Source organism: Castor canadensis, chromosome 10 (assembly GCF_047511655.1).
Source record: "Castor canadensis chromosome 10, mCasCan1.hap1v2, whole genome shotgun sequence".
NCBI classification, from domain to species: domain Eukaryota; kingdom Metazoa; phylum Chordata; class Mammalia; order Rodentia; family Castoridae; genus Castor; species Castor canadensis.
The window spans coordinates 101,271,992-101,298,812 of NC_133395.1; the positions used below are offsets into that span (position 1 = coordinate 101,271,992).

Below are 26,821 nucleotides of genomic sequence, written 5' to 3' on the forward strand. Positions count from 1 at the left end.
TTCCTGTACTAGTTAATATTTGGGATGCGCTAACAGAAAGATGTCTTTTTCATTGTCTAACCACCTTGGAATCCCAAACATTTTGCTGAGTCAATTTGGCGTGGGAACTCCCCCTTGCACTGGCTCCTTACTAAACACTCCACCTTGTTAAGTGCTTCATACATTAAGATCTTCAGGCTGTGTGTGGTGATGCTCATTAGAAACCAGAGGCCTTCCTTCTTCTTTCCCACAGAATTTTGGCGGTGGCTTCTAATAGTCGCTACTGTTTACTGAGCATTTACTATGTGACATGCCTTGCCAGGTGCAATGTACTCTTCCAGCACGAACGCTGCACCTTAGAATGAGGAAATTTAAAAATACAGCAGTGTTGGGCTGTGGCTCAAGTGTAGAGCACCTGCCCAGCAAGCATAAGGCCCTGAGTTCAAACCCCAGTGCCACCAGAAATTTAAAGAAAAAAAAAAAAATACAGCAAGGTTTTCAGCCTTTACCCACTGGCTAAAGTAATACTATTATTTACTAGGACAACCCTCCCCCGCCCCAGCTTTTAACTTTTCATTTTCCATCTTGCTCATTTACTTTTAGGCTAGATTTCCATCTCTCTCACTGGGTTTGGTCTCCTTGGATCTACTTGCTCAAATTTGTGCTGCAGAGCTATGTAACTCTCTTTTAATGCATAGTTATGATATTCCAAATACCAATTTAATTCCAGGTAAGGCTAACTTTGACAAGATACTGTGGGCATCAGAGAGAGAAAGAGACAGAGAGAAGATCAAGACCTACATCTCTCTGGCTTGTGGCTACATCTGTCTGTTTGGGCTTGCTGCCACCAGGGGACATCACTCCTGGGACTGACTTTTACCATGGGAAGTGCTGTTATATTTTTGCAAGGGACCATGATGAGTTCAAGTTCAACACCTACATTTCATTTTCATAACATGTGTTCTTGCTTCAAGGAACATATTTAACTATTATCTCATGGGGATTTTATGTGATGCTTTGTATCACTGTTTCCTAGGGCATACAAAGATAGCTTAGGACAGGGGTCAAATAAATTCTCCCTTAAAATCACTTCACAGGCTGACATAACTAATGGCTTATTAATGATCTGAACTGCACTGAAGGGGAAAAACGCTGGATCAGGTCTCAGAGTCCTGTGTGGATGAGGCTAGTTGCATCACAATATTACAGTAACCTGAAGACTTTATCTCAACACCAAATGGTTCAGTTCCATATTCCATTCTACTGTGGATTCCCATCATTAAAAAAAAAAGGATTGCACTAATAAAAGACATACTTTTTTCTGTTCACACTTCCTGCTTGCAAAAGGGACTACATTAGTTGTATGGCCCTTCAGACACACATTCTTTGCTATGTCTGTAAATGTATGTGAAAACCAGGTGGTATCAGCCTTACAGACCAGTAACAGGGTTTGAACTCAGGGCTTCATGCTGGCTAGGCAGGTGCTCTTACCACTTGAGCCACTGAAGACATTTTGGAACATTTAAGGAAGGCAACAGTAAAATGACACTGTCACGTGCCTTACCCCAGCTCTGAGCACTGAGAAAGTTCAAATGTAATAGCTTATTCCAGAATTCAGCCCAAACCATTTCTCAGAAACAAATAATGTTCTGCTTTCTGTACATTAACTGCAAAAATGTTTGTCTGTTTTATTTCTACAGGTATAACCCTACTAACAACCCCAAATAACTGTGACACTAATTTAAGCCTCACAGTGCGGGGTGTCTGGGTTTCTAAAAGGAAAGAGAACACCATGAGCCTGCATAAACTTCGTGGGGGAGGTGAGGGGAAGCTCATGAACTTGGCCCTGGATTTGTTCCCTCTTCTATCACTCAGGAATTCAACGTCCACAGAGTTTTCTTTACTTCTCTGAACCCTACCGTTTCCTTCCTGAAAACTCATACAATCCTAAAATTTTTGTTGGTAAAAGGGAAACAATGTTTGCAACTTGCCTGGCATACAGTAAGTGCTCAATAAATGATAATGCCCTTTCACACACCACCGCCCCAACACAGTTCCCTTCCATCATCCTTACCTAGAGTAGGGTTTCTTAACCAGTGCTGTGTCCTTTGTGATATCTTTAGATGGCTGGGGCTGTCACAGTCCAGAGCTGCTACTGCTGAGATGGGGACCCAGAAGGTCTGACTGCTCAGAGACAAGCAAGCAGGAAAACTGAACCAGGGAGCTGTGAGCAGGTGGCCACCAAGATGGGGACAGTGCTGGCTGAGAACTGCCCAGGCCTGATGGTGCAAACTCCATTGTAATGCGTTAGCATAGGAGGCACACAAGCACCTATCTCTTGCATGCAACTGCAAGTCTCCGCCCCTTCCTGGAGGACTCAAACACTTTCCCATAAAATGACCTGCTACCCTGGGGCAGTCTGGGGTACTTCTTTTCTGTCACAAACTTTCAGTTGACTTTCATTTTAGAATTAGTCCCTTATGATTTCTATCTCTAGCAGACAAAGGAACCATCCAGCTGGGGACACTTGTACCCACTAGCTGGAGGTAGGGGTGCCACAAATGTCTCACAACACTCACAGAGGGCAGGCCCTTCCTCACAAACAGGCAGTCACAAATTGCTGAAGTAGGAAAACTCTGATCCAAAGTAAGAGGAGACTCTGGACAAGAGTGGGACAGCAAGAGAAAACCTTCAGTTTCCTAACCTGAAACATACACGACAAGCATACTTGCTGCATTTCAGGGTTCACACATACAGAAAAGTGTAAAAGCCGGGCGCCGTAGCTCAAAACTGTAATCCCAGTTACTCAGGATGCAGAAACCAGGAGAATCTCAGTTCAAAGCCAGCCCAGGCAAAAGTTAAATAGTTTGCAAGATCCTATGTCGAAAAATCCATCATAAAAGAGGGCTGGTGGAGTAGCTCAAGCAGTAAGAGCACCTGCTTAGAAAGCCTGAGTTCAAGCTCCAGTGCCACAAATAAAAGAGCGTAAAAGCATAAAAACTGGTTAATACTGTATTACTCAAGTATTGAGGAGAAAATGGATAAGTTCATATCTTTTTTTCTCTTTTTGACAGTTCTGGAGTTTGAACTCAGGACCTTGGACTTGCTAGGCAGGCACTCCACCTCTTGAGCCCTTTTTTGCTTTAGTTATTTTTCTGGTAGAAACTCACAGTTTTGTCCAGTCTGAAGCTGACCTCAAAGTGCAATCCTCCTACCAATGCCTTCCAATAGCTGAGATGACAGCTGTGCACCTGACTAATATTGTCATCATAGAAAATGACAAACAACTCCAAAGTCTAGTCAAATAATAGCATCACAGTAATGGGTAACTTTAAAATCGAAGCATGTAAAACAGGCTAGTCACTCCCCATCCAGCTCTACATATCCATACATGTCATATGTATTAATTTGATTCCATAGTGACAAGCGATAACTAGTTTTCGTATTTCTTTTTTACAGCAAGAAGCCAGAGGCCAGTGGCCAGGTACTTGGCTCAAGGCCATGCCATGTGTGAAGGATGAGCAGGGATTTGAATGTAACTGGTCTTGGATTCAAGAGGACAGGACGAGTGGGACTCAGGGGTTGAGGGAAGACAATGACATTCTCTTATGACTGCCCAAAATGCTCACAAGCACCTGTTCCTGTAGCAAGCCTCAGAGTATACAGACAGACAGACAGACAAGATAGTTATCTCAGCGTAAGAACTAAAAGTAAAACTGAGAAACTAAAAAGAAAGAAGCTGAAGACAGAAATAATGCCCTTTTTTCTTTCCAGTCAGAGGAATAAGGCAGGAAAGTCCCCAGAAGCAGGCACAGGCATTACAAGGCCACAGCACCTCATCTGCCTCCTCCCTGCTGAGAAAGCCCCCACCCCACCCCCACTCTACCCAGCAGCAAGCCAGACAGGCCCAGGTTCCAAATGACCTTGGCCTGGCTCTGAGGCCTGTGACAGGAGCAGTCATTAGGCCAAGAGTAGCCTGCACAAGGCCCCAAGCTGGTTCCCCTTCAGTGACCCTAAGGCCGCCCACAGCCCCTTCATCAAAGTTAAATTGGCACAAGAAGGAAAGCAAGAACCTGATTTCCAAGCTGTGCTCTGTGTCGCTGTCCACAGAGAGGACAGCTTTACTTGAGGAGCTGACTTAAACTCTTCCCAAGGAGGCCAGAGCGGTGGGAAGAGACCAGTTTAAAGGGATATAATGGTAAGAGTTTATTAAAAATGACTCTCAAGTTTCCAGACAGAATTGATCAGAATTTCCATATAGAATCCTAGGTCATTGGCTATCTGCTATGACATTGCTGGGTTTTTTTGTTTTTTCTTTCCTAACAGTGATTTGAGAAAGTTGAAAGTTGCAACGTACTTTAGTTTTATTTCTTTAAAAAAACACAAAACAAAACTTCTAAGGAAAACTTGAAAACGTAAGTCAAAGAAATTTTCACCAACTTTCCAACTCTGAGCAACTTGCAAGGCTCAGGAGTTTTGAATAGTTCCAGAATTTGTCAATCTTTACGCACGGCTTTTTCGAGGCATGTGGTTGGAAGTGTGACCTGTGGAGCTGGTCTTCCTGAACTCAAATCCTAACTCTGCTATTTACCAGCTGGGTGGCTTTGGACAAGTGACTTAACCTCTCTGTGCCTTGGTTTCTGCCTGCATAAAAGCATGTATGATCAGCTCTTTCAGATGACTAAATGATACTGCTGTAAAGCAGTTGACACAATAGCTGCCCCACAGTGGAGACCCACTGGTAAAGCCGCCTCTGTGCACCTGCCTTATTCCCCATGCATCAGTGTCACGACTTGTTCTGTTGACCATTTCATCACTTCCATTTTTATATCTTCCCCTCCTGATGGGCCTGAGAATTCTCTAGAAGCCAATCAAGTAAAGCAAATTGGGTCAGCTCCTCCTTCATCTGTCATCTCTCCCCTTCTCCCTAGGCCCAGAGGCATCTGTCCAAAGTACCACAGCAGCCCTCTTCCTATGTGGATCCCTGGCTGGTCCCCAGGCCAGGCTGCCCTGTACCCTCCCAAGCCTCCCCTGCACTCCTCCTTCCACCTTCCACAGCTGTTCCAAGCCCAAATCTGAGGGAGGACCAATTCGGGTGGGAGGACAGACATGCAGCCAGCAGCACACAGCAGAGCCCCTGGTGGCCACCCCAGGACCATGATGGCATCTAGCGCCGGGCAGAGGTGCTCCCCGCCCACGCAGACAGCTCACCTGGCTCCAGCTACAGAAAGACGAGGGGTCCCAGGCATTACTGTGTTACCTTCCAATACCCAGGCTTGGACTGGAGGTGTGGCTCAGGTGGTAGAGTGCCTGCTTTGCAAGCACGAAGCCCTGAGTTCAAACCCCAGTCCCACCAAAAAAGAAAAGAAAAGAAAAGAAAAGAAAACAAAAAACCCCAGGCTTCAAAAAGTGTCTGATATACAGCCAGAGCTCAATAAATATTCATTTAAAAATCAATGAAAAGCTGGGCTGCTGGTGGGCAGAGACCAAGAGGACTGTGGTTCAAAGTCAGCTCAGGCAAATAGTTTGCGAGACCCTATCTTGAAAAAAACCCATCACCAAAAAGGCTGGTGGAATGGCCCAAGTGGTAGAGTGCCTATCTAGCAAGTTTGAGGCCCTGAGTTCAAACTCCAGTACTGCCAAAAAAGAAAGAAAGAAGAAAGAATGATAAACTAAACCCTGCACAGACATCCTTACATTAGATGTCAGATAACTGGTATGGCTTCAGCTGATGCAGCCAGAGTTGCACCCAAGGGCAGACATGAAGTGTTTACACCCACGTGACCCCCAGAGCCTCAGTCATGACAAAAGTGTGGCAGAGAGTAGGGCTCAGTAACATGATCAGGTGGGGTTTTGGGAGCGTAAACTTAGTAGACACATGCTCTACCACTTAAGCCACACCCCCAGTCCTTTTGGCGTTAGGTTATTTTTTAGGTAGGGCCTCACATTTTTCCAAGGGATGGCCTTGATGGTTACTTTCCTACTTATGCCTCCTGAGTAACTGAGATGACACGTGTGCACCACCAGGCCCAGCTTGTTGAGATGGGATCTTGCTAAACTTTTGCCTGGGCTGACTTCGAACTACAATCCTCCTGATTTCCACTACCTGGTTACAAGTGTGCACCACTTCACCCAGCCCTGATCAGGTTTTTTTTTCTTTTCTTTTTTGGCATTACTCAGGTTTGAACTCAGGGCCTGACGCTTGTTAGGCAGGTCCTCTACCACTTGAACCACTTTGCCAGCTCCTGATCAAGTTTTTTCAGTACTGGAGTTTGAACTCAGGGCCTACACCTTGAGCTACTCCACCAGCTCTTTTTGGTGAAGGGTTTTTTTGAGAGAGGGTCTCGCGAACTATTTGCTCAGGCTGGCTTTGAACTGCAATCCTCCTGATCTCTGCTCCTGAGAAATCTACAGGATTCATGAGGACACTGAAGCTTACAGGGGCTACATGACTTGGCTGAGGTCACACAGTTAGGAAGTGATGTGACCCAGAATTGGCCCCCTGAATAATCTACTTTCGAGGTTAATATCAATGAGAAACCCAGCACTCATTTTTATTTCTTGAAGCCCTATTAATTTTTGGTTTTATGTTCTGGTTGACAAACGTAACAAAGGGCCAGACAGTAAATATATCAGGCCTTGTGGACTACCCTGTCTGTCACAGCCACCAGACAGGGTGTGAGAGCAGGTGTGGCATGTTCTAATAAAACTTTACTTACAAAAACAGGCTACAGCCCAGATTCTGCTCAACGCACTGACCCCTGCTTTAAGAGAAAAGAAAATGCAACTACTCCTTCTTAGACTAACTGCACATGTTACTATAAAATTCATGCTTTCCCTTGCTTGCTGGGTAAAACAGCATGACAGCCATATGTCACAGAGCTGTGGACTGTATTTTGAAGACACCAACACAACAGCGTGTTGCAAGGGGCTTCCAAACTAACCTCGTGGATACACTTTTATTAGTTAGGGAGGTCAATCTGTCCACCATAAATACATTTTAAAATTCCTTCCTTCAGATTCTGTCTATTGGGATTATTTATCATGCCTTGTTCCCTGGCCTAGAGCCAGGCGGAATATGGGAGTTTTAATATCTTGAATCCATTACATGGACTTTTTAGGACTCCATAAGACGAAATAAAATGCACTCTCATGGTCGAATATACAATAAACCTGATGTGTCACTTAATATTTCATGTCCCATTTTGTATTTCAGTTGTGACTGTTTCCAGCATTCAATGTGTGTGCAGAATGACATGTCTGAAGCCTTTTTTTTTGGGGGGGGGAGCTCTATTTTTTGTTTGTTTAGAGAAGTTCTGACAATTCATGTCGCTGTAGGCTGTCAGGAGTGATACTGCTCTCCAGTATTCTGAGGTTTTAAAATGATTGTCTATCAACATTGGCCACCCAGTGAGTGGCAATGTAGAGAACTGATCCTGTTTATTATTTATGTTGTCACCTTGTATTGAAAGAGAGATATGCACTATTCCCCCAGCCTGTTAGGAGTGGCACTGGTCTCTGAAGACGGCCTCCTCTGGGAACCCACCTCCAATGACACAGGGCCCTATTTTCTCTCAAGCTGTTTCTGTCCCTATCCCCAGACCCCAAGTGTGAGTGCCACCTGCCGTCACCTGCACACACTCTCTCGTTTGGAGACGCAGCTGCTTACTTACAGGGCTGTTGTATTTTTATTTGTTCCTCCAGGGAATAGATTGAATTCTCCTCCCCACACCGGACAATGCAATTCAGAATAATAGCAGGTAATGGCTTGTCACCCTCACTGGGCACCCACGAGCGAGTGCAGAGGCTGGCTCACCCGCTCTCTGTGACCTTCTGTGAAACATCTGTTTCCTAGGAGCCACTTAAAAGTGCACACATCTGTAAATAATAAGCCTGTGTGTGCACATAATTTAACAAATTAGGACATAAAAAGGAACTGAACAGAAGGGACAAGGCAATTAGAGTAGCTGCCCATTCTGCTAAATACGTGTTGTTTTCAGCTTTCACTTAGGATCTCTGATTACTCTGTGGGTTCCGAGGCTCCCAGCTTGTCTGTTCCCCACGACCCCCCCACCGGAAGAATGGGCTGTATACAGTTGGCACAGAGAAGACCCTCCCACCTTCCTTCTCCTGTGCAGGAGGTGAGAGGTGAGTAGGGCTGAGGGTCTCTGGCCCAGGGCTTTCGTGTATAGAATGGGGTAGTCTCAGTGGCCTTGCTTAGGCTGTGGGGAGGGAGAGATGATGACCCTATGGTATAGTTCAAGCACTTGGTGCTTAAAAAGCACTCAGTAAACTGGCAGAGTGGCTCAAGCAGTAAAAGTGCCAGCCTACTGAGTGTGAGGCCCTGAGTTCAAACCCCAGCACCATCAAAAAAAAGAAAAGGCTCAATAAATATAAATTGTGATGATGCTGATTGTTTCATTTTAATAAAAAGCAATCATACTTCAAACTACTGGGGCATCTGTGGTTCAAAAGTTTTGGTGTTTTTGTGGGGGAAGTGATACTGGGGATTGAATTTGGAGCCTCACACTTGCTAGGCAAGTGCTCTACTACTTGAGTCATGCCTCCAGACCTTTTGCTTCAGCTGTTTTCAGACAGAGTCTTACCTGGGCCAGTGTCAGGCCAGGATCCTCTTACTTCTGCCTCCTGAGTAACTGGGATTATAGGCATGCACCAACACACCCAGCCCAAAAGTTTCTCTTCATTGTTGTCTTAACTTTATTTCTGTTTACTTTCCTCGCACCATTCTAGGGATGGGCAAAAGTGGGGGAGGACAGAGGGAATGGTAAATGTCCTGAGTGACAGGAAGTCACCCTCAGAAAAATCTGTTCCCATGACAACCAACATGAGTGCCAGAAACCCAAGCATACATGCTCATATTTTCAGGAGATGAGTATCTCAGACAACACATTCATAAGGGCTTGTCCTAACAGCTAACTTGAACCTCCCACATTTTCAACAACTGCCTCAGGGTTACTTCAAGTGTCCTGGACAACCCAAAAATCTGTGAACAAACCACAGCAGAGAGCACTTTCGATGTTCCGAATTTCAAATGCATTTCCGCTGAACGGCACTCAACATATTTTCTGAGTGCCTACTGTGTGCCAGGACTGGGTTACAAAGCAGGAAACTCAGATGTGAGCAGAAAGCCCTGGTGGAAGAGAGTGCATGGAACTTTCCAGAAGGCAAACTGAGGCTTTCCCTCCCTGGAGTTTGTTGAGATGTTCAAGTTGATTTGAAAGTAATTGGAAAATGCTGGAAGATACCCTGTGTCCATTTGAAAACCAAGCAGATGTGGAACCCAGGAATAAACAGTGTATGTCACCATGATCTGACTGCCACAGGAATATAATTGAAGTCCAGCCCACTGGGATTTCATTAAAAAAGAAAAAAAAAATCTTGGTGTAGCCCTGGGAAATAAGTAAGAAACATTTGCCAGGCCCCGGGAAAAAGCGTTGCACTCAGAAGGAAAAGCAGTTAAACAATGGTGAAATCACCGCCCTGCAGTATTGTGTTTACACTCTCCTACTCTATTTACCATCGACTTAAAGACATAATTAGAGCTTGCTAATAGCACAGAAGGGGGGACGACGGGCTAAAGGGAAAGGGACACTCACTGAGGGAATGTGCAAGAAACACTGGCTGCAGTGCGTGGAGCCGTGCTGTCCGGACAGCACCCTCTCACCACTGTGGCTACTGAAAGTTCAATTAAGATGAAATCAAATGACAAGTTCACTTGCTCAGGTGCATTGGCCTCATTTCAAGTGTTCAATAGCCCGGCGGCTGGTGACTGCCATGTTAGACAACATGTAGAGTTCAGATCATCTCCCTCACTGGAGAAAGTTCTACTGGAGAGGTCTGTCGCTGAGGTCTGGCGCACAGAAGGGCGTGGACTTGGTCATCTCCGTGGACTCACCAGAGCTAACTGATTGCTGATGGTGGATCATGAGTTACACTTGACCTCAAAGACTTCCCAGCTTAGTGATGAACCCTGGTCAACAAAACAACAACAACAACACACACACACACACACACACACACACGCACACACGCACACACACGCCCACATACAAGGAGAAAGGCGGACAAACACGAAAAAGATGTTGGTGATTTTAATGACAGATGTGGTGATGATTACCCAGCTATTTGTTCAACATTTTCTGCATTTAAAATATTTTCATGCAGGGTGCTAGTGGCTCTTGCCTATAATCCTAGCTACTTGGGAGGCTGAAACTGGGAGGATCAAGGTTCGAGGCCAGCCTGACAAATAGTTCCTGAGACCCCCCCATCTCCAAAATAACCAGAGCAAAATGGACTGGAGGTGTGACTCAAGTGCTAGAGTGCCTGTTTTGTGAGCACTAAGCCTGAGTTCAAACCCCACTCCCGCCAGAAAAAAATTTTTTCATAAAAATACTCTGTTGAGTATAATATGTCAAATCACAGTTTTTAAAGCGTTTGATTAAAGCTATGATCTTAAGCAACACAGTTCCATTTTACAGATGAAAAAGGAGAGGCAACTTAGAGCTTGAGCTCCCCCAGTTAAGGGGGTGTATGCAAAGAATATCTGCCCACCTCCTCTGAATCACACGTCCCTATACTGTGTGACACCCACTCTGTGACTTCCAACAAGCCTCTTTAATTCATCCACTGGTCTCTGTTTCCTCAAAATAGACAATTCAGGGCCGAATATGGTAGGGCACCTCAATAACCCCAGTTACTTGGGAGGTAAGGTAGAAGGATCCCAATCTGAGGCCAGCCCCTGGCAAAAGTGGGAGGCCTCATCTCAATAAACAAACTGAGCATGGCAGCTTGTATCTGTAATCCCAACTACAAGAAAGGCTGTAGGTAGGAAGATCAAGGTCTGAGGCTGACCAGGCGAAAAACACAAGACCCTATCTGAAATAATTAAAGCAAAAAGGGCTATGGGTGTGGCTCAAGTGGTAAAGCACCTACCTAGCAAGCACAAGGCCCTGAGTTCAAACCCCAGTACTGCCAAAAAGCACAATTCAATAACAATTAGATTTCTAACAGGAGAAACAAGTATAACATAATATGTAAAAACCCAAAACATGAAAAATACACTATATTTCAAATATGTTTGAAGTCTCTGAATAAGAGCATTATCTGAAAGGCCAATAGTAATCATTTCATGTAAGTTTCACTAAAAATGTAACAGTTAATTTAGGTTTGGGATCCTGTAAACCCAAAAGATAAGTAAAAATCAGTGGCACACAGCAAAATACCCATCCAACCTCGCTGGGTCTCAGGAAGTTTTCTTCCTCCTTTTTACTTCTGGTAATAGAAGACTCCTTCTTTCCTTCCTCCCTCCCTTCCCCTCCTTTTTCTTTTTTGGTGGTTCTGAGATTTGAACTCAGGGCTTCACGCTTGCCAGGCAGGTGCTCTACCACTTGAGCCACACCTCCAGCCCTCTCGGTCCTTTCCTGGCATTATCAAGAAATAAAACATTTTTAGGAATTCTTCTCCGCGGACAGACTGACAGCCAAACAGCTGAGGCTGAGGACCCCGAGGAGCGGAGCGGCTGGAGAAAAGCCCTCCAAGGTGCACACCCAGTCCGTGTGACCTCAGAGCCTTGATTTCCTTGTCTATAAAATTAGGACGACAATACAGCCTCCTCCTAGGGATGGGAGGATTAGCCGAGAATGTATACACAGTCATTAGAGTAGAATTTTGTTAAATATTTAACCAGCCAAAAGCCACTAACTAAAAGCCCTGCAATTGTCCTTCAATTTAGTCTCTTTCAGAAGACAGTATTTTCCTTCTTAGTGGAGGGCACGGAGGCTATGACTGTTATGCAAGACTACAGATCGTGGGACATTCTTGTCACCCCCCTCCACCACCACCACCGAGAGGCAGATTTATTGAATCTGGGCTGGCCCTGGAACAGAATCCAGTGGAGGAGACTTGATGCCAGGGCTGGATCCTTAAGGGGACCCAGAGCTTGGCTTCCTCCTCCCTGGAGGGCTTGCTCTGGGGCCACTCCCTGGGGAAAGAGCACTGTGAGTCTGGGGACACACCAGCCACATGCAGATGCAGCCCATTGAGTCCCAGTGCCACAGCCCCTGTGGATGTCACACAGAGTAGATCTGCCCAGCTGAGCCCAGTCAATCCACAGAATAACGAGATAATAAACTGTTAGGCCAATAAACGTGGAGGTGGCTTGTTACACAGCAATAAGTCACAGAGGCACTCACCAAGAACAAGGAGTTTAAAAAAATCTCTGCTCCTCAAACCCAGCCCGCAAAAGAACATCCTAACTTAACAAACACTCCAGGAACATCCACGTGAGAGCTTTCTAGAAGCAAGGTTGGAAGGCACGCACTAGATCCTTGCTCAAGATACGTTTACAACTCCTCTTTGTGAACTTTTTGAGACTTCCTTTTCACGGAAAACCTTCACACTCACTCCACAGTGACAGGAATGGATAACCCACTTATTACCCACTGTCTGCACCAGCTGTGGCTCTTAGTGGTTTAATTATTTCCATCACCAATCTCAGGTTCAAAGTCCTGAGGAGACTGTGTTATAAAGGAGTTGTGTCACAATGGCGTGTGGACACTGCTTTCTCCCACTAATGGTGAGTTTGCAGGAACACAGTCTGGTTGATCTTGGATCATACCAAGGAGCCTGGCACATGGTGGACACCCAGTGGTCTTTTGTTTATGAATCCTGCAAGAGCCAGTCCATCAGAGAACAGGAAAAATGTGCTGCGACCACACAGTGTCTTCGGGCCACGTGTATTGTGACAACTTTGCAAGTGACAAGGCTCACTTGTAAAAGTCAATCATTTGTGCAAAATCTGGGGGTTTGGTGAATGGATACCTCTGAATCGGGACCACAGAATTACCCAAACTGACAGCTAGGAAGGACTGTCACCTACATTATGAATTGCAGATGAGAAGCAATAGATAATTTAGATATGACTAAAAAAATGCACACTGTTCACAATTAGCAAAGGCACATAAACCAAAGGTGTCATGCCAAATGAAGAGCAGAAGCCCTACCCTGTGACTTCAAGACGAGAATAGAATAATTTCCCCCATCTCTAACTTTCTACAAATCCTGCCGTGTAGACATTACTGCTCCCATTTCAGAGCTGTAGAAATCGACCTGGTGTCAAGTCGTGCTATTTCCGTTATCTCAGCCCATCTGCCAGTGACGAGGGAGCAGCGGTGGGGGGATGTGTGTGAGAGGAGGGGGGCGAAGGCGCCTTGAGACTCTCAAGGAGTGACAACTGGTCACAGCCTCTGCAGAGGGCAAGGACGGTTGTCTCTCCTACTGTGGAGAGACTTCGAGGCGCAGGTGGCAGTGGGACCTCTGCACAAGCATCCATAACTCCAGCCACTAGAAGCCCAACCTGGGCAACTCTTGCCGAATAGCAGTGCTACCCTGTGAATTCATCTGCATCCTTCACCTCTGCACACAGTTCCAAACCTGCTCATCCTATCTGGAGTTTGCATTGTTTCCTCTGATAAGCAGGGCCCCAGTGAACAATTAAAGCTTTCAATAAATAATCTCTAAGCACATTCATTTGATTGACTGTTATTTGATACAGCAGTTAGTTTCAATGGGGCAGTTAATATTGATCAAATAAAGTACTCCAGACAAACACGAAACAGTTCCAGAACTCCATGGATTATTACCCTTTATCTGCCAGTCATCTGGGTTACTTGTAATGGTCATGGAATTTAAAATCAATAAGAACAATTAGTGTTCTGTACACCCAAACGGATGAATCATGTGAAATGGGTTTTCATAGAAAAATCAAAGGGGAAGCAGGCCTATAACATGGAAAAGGCGATTTGAATTTCCAAAGCACATTTCCAAAGCAAGGTCCTTTCATGCAAACCTTCAAAACAGAGAGAAAGAAAGGTGTTCGGGAAAAGATGTGGCCATTAGAGACACAGTCGAAAGGAACTCCTGACAGTCTTAATCCAAAGGAAGGTGTGTAAAAGATAAAAGTGATCAAAGTGAGCGCTAACAAATGAAGTAAAATTAATCCGTTAATTTTAACTGGCAATTTTCTTCCTCAAAGATGCATGCTTAGCTACCTTTTTTTCAGCTTTCAATTTGCAGGCATTAATCGTGTCTTTTTGTTTGTTTTTTTTTTTTTTTGCAGTAAAAATGGTAACAACGGTATTTCAGGTCCATGTACTACTACGATGAAGACTGGATAATTAAAATGCAAAGCAACAGCGAAATGTCTCATCATTAAACTGTAACCAGTGCACTCTGTGAAATCATCCATCCCAAAGACTTGTTTTTCATCAATTATTTGTTATTTATCTGATGTAAATATAAGAAGGACTAATTAAAATGTATGTCTTTTTATACAGCTTCTTGTCATTAAAGCCAATGAAAGCATTCTGAGGACCGTAATGAAATAATTATGTTTGCCGTTAAGAATTCTCTTCAATAACACATGGTTGTTCTGAGCTAAATTAAAACATCAAGAACTAAATTTTGCTGCCTCCACTTCCATTTTAGTTAATTATACCCCCAAGCTTTCAGGCAGACCAGACCCTAAAAAATCTTTTGATGCTGAGTCGGCCTTCAGACATCAGCCTTTTCAAAATTATGGACTTTGATGGCATGAGAAAGGTACTGTAACCACCATGAGAAGAGGGATTTACCATGTGACTCCTTCATTTGCTCATCTCCAGAGAAGGGTCTGGGGAAAAACTGGGATATATGAAATTCAAATCTTTTTTCTCCACTTAATTGGCAAACTCACTTTATTTGATCTTACTTGCACTATTTAGAATTCACCTTCTTTTTTTTTAATGATTCTAGAAAATTTTGATCTGAGGCAACACAGTAATTGATCAATAACAGCAAAAACAAACATTTCTGTAGCTCTGGGTCCAATTAAGAGAATAACTCCTTCAAAACTAAGGTTTAAAAAAATAAGGTGCTTTCCTTAATACAGGAGTAGATGGATAGAATCTGTAAATTAAAAAAAATAAAACAGGAGCCTGCATTTCTCCTTCTCAAACCTCATGTCAGGTCTAAGAGAAAAGGAAGTCTGAAAGGGGAAGAAATTCAAGGTGATTCCAAGGCTGGGGACAAATGACATGGCTGTAGCAATGCTGTCGTAAGATGTGACTGGGGGTGGGAACTTTGTACTTATGGAAGTATGAGTGGCAGGGATTAGCTCTGACTGCAACTCCCCAGCATTTTTTTTCAATAGGGTGGATGGTGGATTACTGGATAGGTTTGTGGGTGGATGGTTTTTGTCAATTACCAGATAGGTTGTCTTAGGAGACAAACAAATACCTCTTCTATGATTATGTAAAATTGGAATACAGTCTCAGAACTCCATTGCCCTTCCAGGTATTCTTTGTTAGGTCTGGAGAAATGTGCTTTGGAGGATAAGGTATGTGATCCCCCACATCATCTCGTTAAAATCAGTCTTCTTCCTCCCTTTCCTGAGCGGTTCACCCATCAGCTACATGGAAGGCCGAGGGGGCTCCTGGAGATCATTTGTCCTGACTAAAGGAAATGCTTGGCCAGGCTGGGTCGCCTCACTGACGTCAGTTCCTCACCTTATCATGTAGGGGACCAGGAGTCTTATCTTACTGAATGGCCCCCTCTCGGCTCCCCACCCTGCAAGGCCAGAGAAAAAGCAAGTCAGCAGTTCCTCTGCCTGTCTGAATTCCCAGCTAAGACATTCTGAACGCCCAAGACAAACAAAACGCCTGCAGACTTGGCCTCTACTGCTTCCTAGGTGGACAGAACTTTTTGCAACTTTATTTTTCATTCATTTAAAGGAGCTTGGGGGTGGGAGGGGATGGGAATCATGGTTCTTAGTGATGTGAGGAAGTCAGGAAGGAAAAGAAGAGAATTCAGGACAGCCTATTGACTGATGAGGCAGTGTTAATAGATCTTACAAACAGGGCAGGTTATCTCACCTCCTATTTAACAAGAGGTACTTAGGCCAAACCACTTACAGACAGAAGCCTGGTAAATCGGAAACCTGAGGTGACTATACCTTCTTTGCACCATCACTTCCAACTCCAACTTTTTAAGAAGCTGGTGGAATGCCGATACAGATTTGTTCAGAACCATTCAATTGAGTTCCACTGCCCTCCTCCACCCCAAGACACACACACACACACACACACACACACACACACACACACACACGCTGGAGTGGGACACACACCCCAATGCACTTTGCAGGGAATGCCTTCTATTTACTGACCTACAGTTTGCTACAAAAGGAATGCACGCTCAGAATGACCCAGAAACACAAGGCGATCTCCGACATAATGGAAAATTAAACTGTGAGCACTCCAATGATATTGACTACAGAATCCAAACAAAGACTTTCTGTGCCCCTCCTGGGTTCAAGGGGCAGCCTAGGAGATGTCGTAATAGTGAAATATCTGGCATATTTCAATGATTTATGTGGGAGCCGTGGAGTACATCTAAAAGTGGGTTATTCTAGAAAATCAGAGATATACGATTGCCGTAACTACCCTGTGATATGAAAGGCAAGAGTCTAGATTAATATATCTTTGGAAAGGTTTTCAGCCAAGATTTTTCTGATTAACCTTCATCAAAAAGTCCCATTTCTGAAATAATCTATTTAATTGATAGTTAACTGAATTTATATTAGAACATTTAAAGTATAAAAATGTCATTTAAGGAGGAATTTATTGGCACTTACATGTAACTCAAACTCTATAGAAGATTCTTTTTAAGAGGTTCTAAAATGAATACTGCATTTATTGTTAAATAAAGTCTTGTGCAACTTGAAAAAGGCTTTTATATTTTGTTTCTGGGTTTTACATTTTCATCGTCCTCACAGACACTAACTTTCTAATTAGAAAATTCCCAGTTTTGTTCAAAAATTTTTTTATTTAAAGAATTATAAATGCTTGAGAGCAGAATCTATACTCTCTGTCATTTGTCATGCATTTCCCTTCTGGGGTAGAGCTTAGTGATGTTTGTGGAATGTATGAAGGAGATAATAAGATTTTCTTTCTTTTTCAGTCATCTCGGGGCTGAGATGATACTAAATTATCTCAAATCTGAGTGAACTTTCTTTTATTCTTTTGCTCTATATGTACACATATGAAAAGTCTGTAATGGTACTGTCCTGTTGTATATGGTCAGAACCTGGCTTCCAGAAATAAGAAGGAATATGACATTCTGGCCATTTATCTACTAAGAAAAAAAACAGCTCAGATTCAAAGCAAAGGGCTTCACATTCCTGTTGGCAAACCAAATTCAGACTAGACTGTCCAAATCATTTCCAAATTAACAGCTTAGTTTAAGCAGGTAGGTATCTACCTCTCCCATGGTTTTGTCTTGGTTTTCATCATCTAGCGACAAAAGTTAAACCTCTGCATTTTTGTTCTTCTGAATCACACATCAATACTCCCCTGCAGCACAGACAGACTTAACTGGATGCTGACAATATTTTACTATTTCTTCTTTTCTACAGGGAAGGAAAACTTTGTGAAATCTTTCACTTGTTTTCAAAATGACCCTGTTCTGCACTCAATCTGAGATTTAAGCAAAAGTCTCTTTGCTTCTTTTCTTTCTGATGGTATTAGTTACCACCATCATGCGGCTGAGAAGCAGAAAATTACGTCCTACTTTAGGAAAACAATTGGGCCTTTTTACCGAAATATTTATTCAAAATCCTGTTCAACTCGTAAGGTGGCTGTCAGTCTTTATTCCGTCTCTCTTGCACGGAGTATCTTTGATTTTGCCATTTTGGCCCCAATTTCTATCTTATTAGGAGAGGATTTAGATACTATTTAATACTTAAAATTCAGGTCCCAGGGCTTTGAGAAGGGGGCTTTTCTTGTCCCTTAATCACACATTGCTTCTATATGTTTTTAAAAAATAATTTCTTCTCATTAATGAACCAACTCCTATTTCAAAAAGAAAACATTTTTTTTCTTTTTCCTTTAGATGTGTTGAGTAGGGAGAATACAGGGAAACAGGCCAAGAAGTTGTCACACTCGTGATTTCACCAAAAGCAACTATATTTAGATGACAAAACAGTAAGATTTAGCCCATGCCTACAGAGCAATTCCTGCAAAAACAGCTGGAACAGCCTATAATCCAGGAGGAACCTGAAGACACGCTCAGGGGCTCCACTGCCTTCCGGGGGGCTAGTCTCCATTCACAGTCTTAGTCGCCCCCAGTCCTGATTCTGAATATTTGTAACAAGCAATTCACAGGCCCCACTGCTACCGACAGCTGGCTGGCATATCATTTTTCTGTCTTTAAAATTGAAAAGCCAATAAAAGGAATATTCTAACACCTTTAAAGTGAGGTTCTGGTGTGTTCTGTGTTCAAAGGTTTTACTGTATTTACTACAAAAAAGCACACACATGCACACACACACACACCCATGCACACAGCATACAAAAGTAGACTCTCAAAGCTGAAGTTTGGGTTGGAATTGAGTACTATTTTTTCCTCTTTGCCCACCATTTCCTCTGTGTTAAGAGCACAAACAGGTCTGCTTTTCGTCAAAGCAGCCATTAAGTAAAATGGAAAAGGTGTTGCTTTTTTTTTAATGTTCTTACTTGTGCAAATCTACCCCAATATGCTTTTATTTAAAAATTCCACTAGCTAGCCACTCTGCACCCACCACCGCGTGACACAGACAAGTTAGGATCTTTTTTTTTTTTAAGAAGGTTTTAGTTTTATTTATGCTTGAAAACTTAATCACTTGCACCACTAAACTGACTAGTCATAAAGTGGTTTATGCTGAATAAAACAGCCCTGCTGGAGCCCACACAATATTTACATTTTATTCCTTTAACCTAAGGTTGGAGTGTGGGATTTAAACCCTGGTGAACTGACCACAATAAGCACTAATTGCCCTGCTTACAAAAATAAGACACTGGAATTTCTGAAATCCCTTTGTCAAATGTCTTTATTTACTTTGTCTAAGGCAAGTTTCTTTGATTAGCTAAACTTTGCTGTTATCAACACTCCTTGCTTATCGGCTTGCCCTAGGCGAATGACACATTCTCTTCCAAGATAAAGCAAACCCCTTGTTGAGAACAAACAAAGCTTTTCCCTCTACTCTTACAATCTAATAGGCACGTTTGGAGGACTAATTACAAAAGGGAGAATTTCTTAATGTAAACGCTCTATAAAGTTGAGCAATGTTCCAAGAGGTCCCACAGCGTCTTCCCCCACTTCTGTTAAAAAATATGTTTCATTCCAACTTTCTCTAATAAGAAAAAGTTTCACAGCAGTCCCACTGCCCTGGGATCTTAACTAGAATTGTTCATACTGTTTTAATTGCTACAGAAAGAACAGACCTAAAAGGATCTGTGAGTGAACTGGAAAATTATTTTGTAATACTCAGTTTCTCTGAGTTCTCGAGAAAGAAAATGGGCAGGAAAAAAAGAGAGAGAGACAGAGACAGAGAGAGAGAAGGCATTAAGGGAACAGCTGAAGATTAAGCCCCCTTCTGCAAACCATATCCTTCTTTGCCCTGCTTACGCCTCTACAAAATGCTACAGTCAGACAGCCAGACTGTCGGCATCAAAGCCTATTGATTCTCCAGCTCCAAACCTGTTGATTTCCTGGCCCAAGAAGCAAGTCTCTACTCCTGAGAAAAAGCTTCAGAGAGGGCAATTTAAATCCTGTTATTGTCCCCTCCTTCTCCTCTTTCTTCTCTCTTTAGATAAGCCACCAATATTATTAGGAAAACTCAATTTCTTCCAGTTAAACTTTGACCTCTTTGAAACAAAGATTTAAAATGTCATTTTCAGGCTAATGCTCCAATGAATTCTCAAATAAAGTACTAAAAACATTTTGATAGATAGCTAAGCCATTTATCTAAATCACTGTCAGAGCAGCGAGCATCCTGCGGGCTCCCGCCCAGCCACCCCAAGGTGGGATTTTTCTGGGACTCTGGGTCATTTCTCAAGCCTGCAGCCAAGCTACTGTTGACCAGATGCGAGCCTCAGCCCCGTGTCAGCATCAGATAACCAAACAGTCAATATTTTTTTTTAAACTGAGCTAGCCCACTTATATTTCCTCTCCTTTAAGCAATGTCCAGGTTCCCACTGAACAGCGAGATAGGAAGTAATGGATGGCTCAGCCCAAGGGGTGTTCATTGCCAGTAGTTTCTAGCAAAACAGCAACTTCTTAGACCAACAAAGTGACTCGGAAAGGTGGCAGTGGGGTCAATGCTAAGAAATATTGCCTTTCCTGAGCAAGGAAAACACTGGAGGCAGCTGCCTGAAGTGGTGCTTTATGAACTTCGGGAGCAGTAGCCACCTTAATTAGGCTGCATTCCTTGCAGGGAAGATACCCTATGTTAATTACTTTGGACTGCTGAAATACACAAGGGGGGCATAGAGACAGCTAGCTCTTAGCTAATCCAAAACATGGCAAAGTTAAATTCCCTTCCAAGCACACACCTTAGTAGAAAACAAAACAAAACAAAACCGGACATTGTGTCAAACTGCCCTACTTGCAGAATGTTTCAAAGTCCTGTGGTCACCCTCTCTACTTTCCCCCCTCCCATCGTGCATATTTAAAAAAAAAAAAACTATTTCCTAGAGATAGTGAAGAGGGGAGCCTGGGTCCTGGATGGGGTTATTGGGGAAGAAAACATCCAAGAGGAATTTTTCAGCAGAGGGAATCATATCACGCCCCTTCCAGCCTTAAATCATTAAATCCTTTGTCTTGCTACAAACGCAGTTTATTTCCAATGTCTTTATTGCATGCAAGAGAGACAGTTAATTTTTTTTTTTCTTGGTAGAAGAAGGGAAAAAAATAAACCTACATTGAGCAGTGTGCCGGTGCTGCCATTCGGCTTGGGTCAATCCACTGAAGCATGCTTTGAGAGCTTTCTCCTGGAGCATGCAGGAAGACGGGCTCGCAGTGTAGAAATCCAGGATTTGCCCAGGACTCACTGACAGAACATCCATACAGTCAAACATGATCTCCCCTGCACGGAATGTCTGCAAAAGCGCTTATCCTCTAGGTGTGGCGGCAAATGGCACAGGAGAGTCCACCCAACTCCATCAAACTCTGCCCCTTTTTTGGCACGTAGGCTGTTGGTCTTTTTCCCAGCCCCGAATCATGAATTATGACAGACAAGCCAGCTAAAAGCCTGTAATTGATGCAATGATCATTTACCATTTCCAGGCTCGCTCGGCCAATCCAGCCAGGGCGGGGGGTTCCCAGAAAGATCCCAAGTTCTCCTTGCAGGGAAATGCCAGCTAGGAGGCTTCCGAAGGCGCTGCGGATCCTAGCCCGACGGGGCCCGGACGAGCCCTGGCCCGGTGGCCGGCGTCCTCGGCATCCCAGTGCGCAAACAGCCCCGCGCGGGGGAAGCTGTTCCCCCCCTTTGGCAAAGAATAGACCCTCCTGCCTCTGAACAGCTCACTTCCTACTACTTCTGTCACACGGAATGAAAGATTGAATTGCCTAATATATGCGAGTGAACTTTCCGTGAACCCTTCCCGGGCTGCTAACCTTCAAATGACCCAACCGGTCTGACATCACCAACTCCCAGGATTCTCCCAGCGCTTAAAGCCTCCCAGCAGCCCTGCCCGCGCCGACAGCCAGCCAGCCAGCCAGCCGGGGAAAGGCGAGGATGGAGATGGGTGGCGAGGGTGGCGAGGGTGGCAAGGGTGGCGAGGGAGCGGCCAGCCGTGCGCCCGGGGGGTTGCGCTGCGTAGACGAAGAGGGGGCGCACGGCGGACCCTCCCAGCCCCCAAGGCCCCTCGGTCGCCCCAGCCCACGCTGCAGATTCCTTCGTGCGCCCCGGATCTGATCCATCAGATGAGTGCCTGTAACTTGGGTGTTTTTCCACTCCCCAAAAAGCGCAGGCAAGCCCCGAGCTGCAGAGCCCAGCTCGCTGGCCCTCGGGAGAGGAGAACGCGCGCTGGGAAACTTTTCATTGCAGTCTCCTTACTTTCTCCTTCCTCCTGCGAGCCTTGGCTTGGAAGGCTTGGCATTGGCTCTGGAGTAAAAATTCACCTTTCAGGATTCACTTGACTTTAAAAAAAAATCCTCTCTAGGCTGTCACAGGGAGGAATCAGGACCCTAACACTGCCCTCTCCCACCTGTGCATGCAGCAGGTAGGATTTAGGGTCCTGACGAGAGAAACGTAATATAGCGCTCAACAGCAGGGATTTGGGAGTCAAACCCGATTGGATTCCAATTCCAGTTCTACCACAGACACACCGGTGTGTGATGGGGCCTCAGTTTTCTCGTCTGCAAAATGAACACAGACTACCTCCGGCCTCAGTGGGTTACTGAGAGGATAGAAATAATACTTGTTAGACTGCTCAGGAAATTTCCGGGAACAAATGTTACCTCTGATTCATCTTTGCATTTTCCAACCCTGTGAACAGGCCACCAGGGAGAAAGACCTGCCTGAGGCCACACAATTCAGACTACGGGTAGAACCCAGCTCCCCAGCATCCCAATTCAACCTGAAAACTACATTGCTGCTCCCCAGCCATGTACCCCCCTCCCCAGTAACATGTTGGCATCTTGTCACACACATACAGCACCATTAAACATATACCATGAAAACTGGTTAAAGATCAGGGTTTTGCCCATTCCAACCCCTGCCCAATCTTATTTCTTAAAACAATTTATAGAGATGATCTTTTTTATAACTTCTTTCTAGCCAGTTTTAAAACACAGGGAAAGACAGAGGCCATCTTCACAAATAAACCCAAGCAGAGAGGAGGCTTTCAAAGAGAGACAGTCCACCCTGGAGTCATTTTGCACAGCTTGCTTGCAGGACCCATCAATGAATCAGGGTAACCTCCTTCCTCCACCACACCTCTGGTATTTACTAAGAATTCTTCCTGAGAACCTTGCCCAGCACAAGGACTGGGCAGGGAGAAGAGCCTCAGAGCCTCTAGTGGGGAAACCCATTGCCCCACTAGCCCTTCTGTGGAGAGTGCTGGAATGTGCCTTGACATCCAGGCCTTTTAAAAGCCTGCCAGGGGCATCGCCCAGTGCTGAACCTCTGCTCTCTCCAGTGGAGTTGCTAAGTGGCGTTTGGTGCAACAAGCAATGTATGCCTCACACACACAAGTCAAAGACCCTTTCAGGAAAGCACATTAAAATAATTTTCAGCCCTGCAGCTTGGTTCTTGCTATTGAAAAGTTCAGATTTTGCTGAAATTATGTGTTTGTGGGTTTTTTTTTTTCGCTCCCTCTCTCTCCTTTTTTAGATGGCCTCATGTTGTAACAGCCTTATTATAAGAACCCCTGTAACTACAAAGAAAACACACATTTTAAGCAAGGGAGCACAAAGGAATTTACAAAACATTTAACACCATGCCATTAAGATAGTTGTAAAGATACACAAAGCACCACATTAGGTGACAATTTCTACTTGGTACATGAAACTTACAGTGCCCAAGGCTTGCTTAAAGTCCTTAGTGTGCCTTGGAAACTGGGCTCACTATACCCAGTAATGGAGGTGGATGACAAGTTATTGATTAAGAGGAGAGGAACTTGAGTTAGAGGTGACAAAACCTAGCACCATTAGCAGGTGCAGGTGTATAGGTTCTTTCTTGCTCTTCACTTTTTTTTTTTTTGGTCAGGACCGACAGTGAACTCGAGGTCTTGCACTTGGCTAGGCAGGTGCTTTACACCAGAGCCATGCCCCCAATCTTTTTTGGCTTTAGCTATTTTTCAGATAGGGTGTGATATTTTTTGCTCTACCTCCACTTCCCTCATAGCTTGAACAACGGACATGTACCACTATGCCTGGCTTGCTTATTGAGATGGGGTCTTACTAACTTTTTGCCTGAGTTGGCCTTGAACCAGGAGCTTCCCAGTGTCTCCCTCCCAAATAGGTGGGATTACAGGCAAGGAAACACAGAACATGGCTTTGCTCTTCGTATTTCCAAAAGGTAGGGATACACTGCCCACGGGAAAGTGAAGATGATGATGGTAGCCTCAAAATTCTGTTCATTCTCATTTCTTTGGCTGCATACTCAGCCTCATCTAGGAAGGATGACACTGTTCCCAAACCTCTTCTCCCATTCTGTATGACTGCACAAAAGTCACAGAATGTGTGTGTTTATGTGTGGTAGCTGTTGGGAGACTTGGTGTTTTCTTTCTTTGCACCAGAAAATTGAACATTTATCATCACCCTTAGCTTCTTTTAATGTAAGAAGATGAACTTGAGCTTGAAATGAATGCTCAGTCTTTAAGTCCTTGTGAATAGAGTAGGGTGGGTTTCTTATAATACAATGGTGTTCACTAATCAGTTCATTAATTCTCACTATGAACTAATTATCTGATAGCAGGGATTAGGGATATTAATCTAGGTATTCATTTATTAATCGGACTCAATTCAGCCACACATTTCTTATTTTTCTTCATTAGTAAATCTAATTCTTACATTTCTTCTCTCTCTCCCTCTCTGTCTTTTTTTGTTGGGACTGGGGTTTGAACTCAGGTCTTGGTGCTTTCTACCACCTCAGCCACACTTCCAGTCCACTTTGCTTCGGTTATTTTGAAGAAAGAGTCTTGTGAACTATTTTCCTGGGCTGACCTCAAAATTTGGTCTTCCTGATCTCAGCCTTCCAAGTAGTCAGGATTACAGGCATGGGCCACTGCACCCATCTAATTCTTACACTTTCTTTTTGGTACTGGTGTTTGAACTCAGGGCCTCACGATTGCTAGACAGGTGCTCTACCACTTGAGCCACTCCGCCAGCCCTTTTTCTTTTCTGTGTTGGGTATTTGGAGATAGGGTCTCACAAACAATTTGCCTATTCTGGTTTTGAACTGCGATCCTCCTGATCTCTGCCTCTTAAGTAGCTAAGATTACAGGTGTGAGCCACCAGCATCTGGCTAATGCTTATACTGTTTGAAAACTTGATTCTTCTCTAAATTTTTCATTTAAGTAAAAGTAAGGAAACATAAATAAGTCACAATTTTAAAATATGCATCCATATACTATAAAGATTAATGAATAGGATAATGAACTTAAATTATTGACAATCATTTTAAATATGACTCAGAAGAAATGTTCTCAAATGTCCCCCCCAAATACATTCTGAAATATGTCATCTTTTATGTTTTCTTTGTCTTTGATCAACAGTCTAACAAAAGTTTTCCCAAGTAACAAAGAGCAAAAAAAAAAAAAAGAGAGAAAGAAGAAAAGCCCCAAAAGGCAAAAGTTTGACAGCAAAATCCATTTTGTTTCAGCGTAACTGTATATTTGTCAGTGTGACACAGCACATTTGAAACCCATAATCATAAAACAAAAATTTATAGCCAGGGTTCAGGGTCTACATCTGTTTCTCTGGTTTTCGTACAGCAGTTACCCACTGGACAATCCAGAAAGAAACACCATGAATCAAGCTCTGCAAACATGTTTGAACTGGAGAGTTTCCTAAAGAAAAAGCAGGCCCTGTGCACATCGTCTCTGTGCACAGTGTGGCTGCCAGTCGTGTTCAAAGCTGGTTAAGAACCTTGTGATTTGAAGTTAGAGGGTCCTCACGACATGCACTCATCCAAAGAGGCCAGAAGACCTGCAAAGTGCAGGCAGACACTGGAGTGGGGTGGACAGAGGCAGACATGATTGCTCTAAAAAGACATGTCTTCCTTTTTCATGGTTTTGTTTTCATTTATTTATTTATTTATTTATTCATTAATTTTTTTGAGGTACTGGGGTTTGAGCTCAGGGCCTCACTCTTGCTAGGTAGGCACTCTACCACTTGAGTCACTCCACCAACCCTTGTTTGTGTTGTTTTTTTCTGAAATAGGATCTCACTTTTGTTGCCCAGGCTGGCCTCCAACCATGATCCTCCTGATCTCTGCCTCCTAAATTGCTAGGATTACAGGCATGAGCCATCCACGCCTGACTAATTAATTTTGATTTTTTAGTGTTGTTCTGTTAACCCCTCCAAATCTCCTCTTGCCATAGTCCTGTAAGAAGACCATGGCGAATACTGAGTGATCTGTATGCTTCTGTGGGGAAGCCACGGCAGGGAGGAGGCCCAGCCCAGGGCCTTCTCCCACCAGATGAGCGGGCTTTGTGTCCTTAGCTAGCAGTTGTATCTCTAGTCAATGCTTAAAAACTTTGCCTCTGGTCCCTTACTCTGAACGCTGCTAATGTGTCAGGACAGGGCACAGATGTATTTAATACAAATTTATTTACTGAGCTGCGAGCATAACTCAAGTGATAGAGTGCTTGCCCAGCAAGTCTGAGACCCTGAGGAGTTCAACTTGCAGTACTGCCCCCCCCCCAAAATATATTCACATATATATGTGTTTATGTATATATATGTATATGTATATACACACACACATATACGCATGTGTAAGTATATATGTGTATATGTACACAGACAGATATATACATATATACGTATACATATACGTATATATGTATATAAATATATACACATGCTAGGTTTGGTCCACGGACTATTATTTGTGTACTTGTGTTCTAAACCAACAGTTCAGATTTTCACTAAATTCTGCACTGCCTTACAAAAGCCCAGACACATATACTTGGGGTTTTTTGTTTATTTGTTTTGTTTTACGATGCTGGGGATGGAATCCAGGGCCTCACACATGCTTGGCAAGCTCTCCAGCCCAAAGCCGCATGGCTTTTGTGGACACGTTAACTTTCCTTCTTTAAATGCTCAGTTTCCAGTTGTGTGGCACAGGACCAGTAATACAGCTTGAGTATTATTCAGTCAGAATGTTGTATGTTGCTTCATTCAGAATCATTTTTCTGTTTCTCTTCTCTCACAACTTTCCACTTCTCCACTGTGTACTGTGTAAGAGGTGTGTTTGCTGCACCTCTGCCTTTGAAAGGAGCACAGATGCCATTTTCCT

General features: G+C 43.8%; 1 protein-coding gene across 4 annotated transcripts in view; it reads right to left on the reverse strand.

Annotated features, from left to right (window-relative positions):
• The window catches only part of Rarb (retinoic acid receptor beta), a 385,376-nt gene that overhangs the window by 133,347 nt on the left and 225,208 nt on the right, over positions 1–26,821 (reverse strand). The window contains exon 1 of one of the 4 annotated variants that reach the window (XM_074043791.1): positions 20,774–21,464. The exons of 1 other annotated variant lie outside the window; for it this stretch is intronic. In XM_074043791.1, coding sequence (XP_073899892.1) covers positions 20,774–20,930 — 157 coding nt within the window. In that variant the 5' untranslated portion in view covers positions 20,931–21,464. Of the gene's footprint in view, positions 1–2,053; positions 2,677–20,773; positions 21,465–26,821 lie in introns of those variants that run through there. 2 more of the 4 variants (XM_074043794.1, XM_074043788.1) reach the window with 2 other exon arrangements.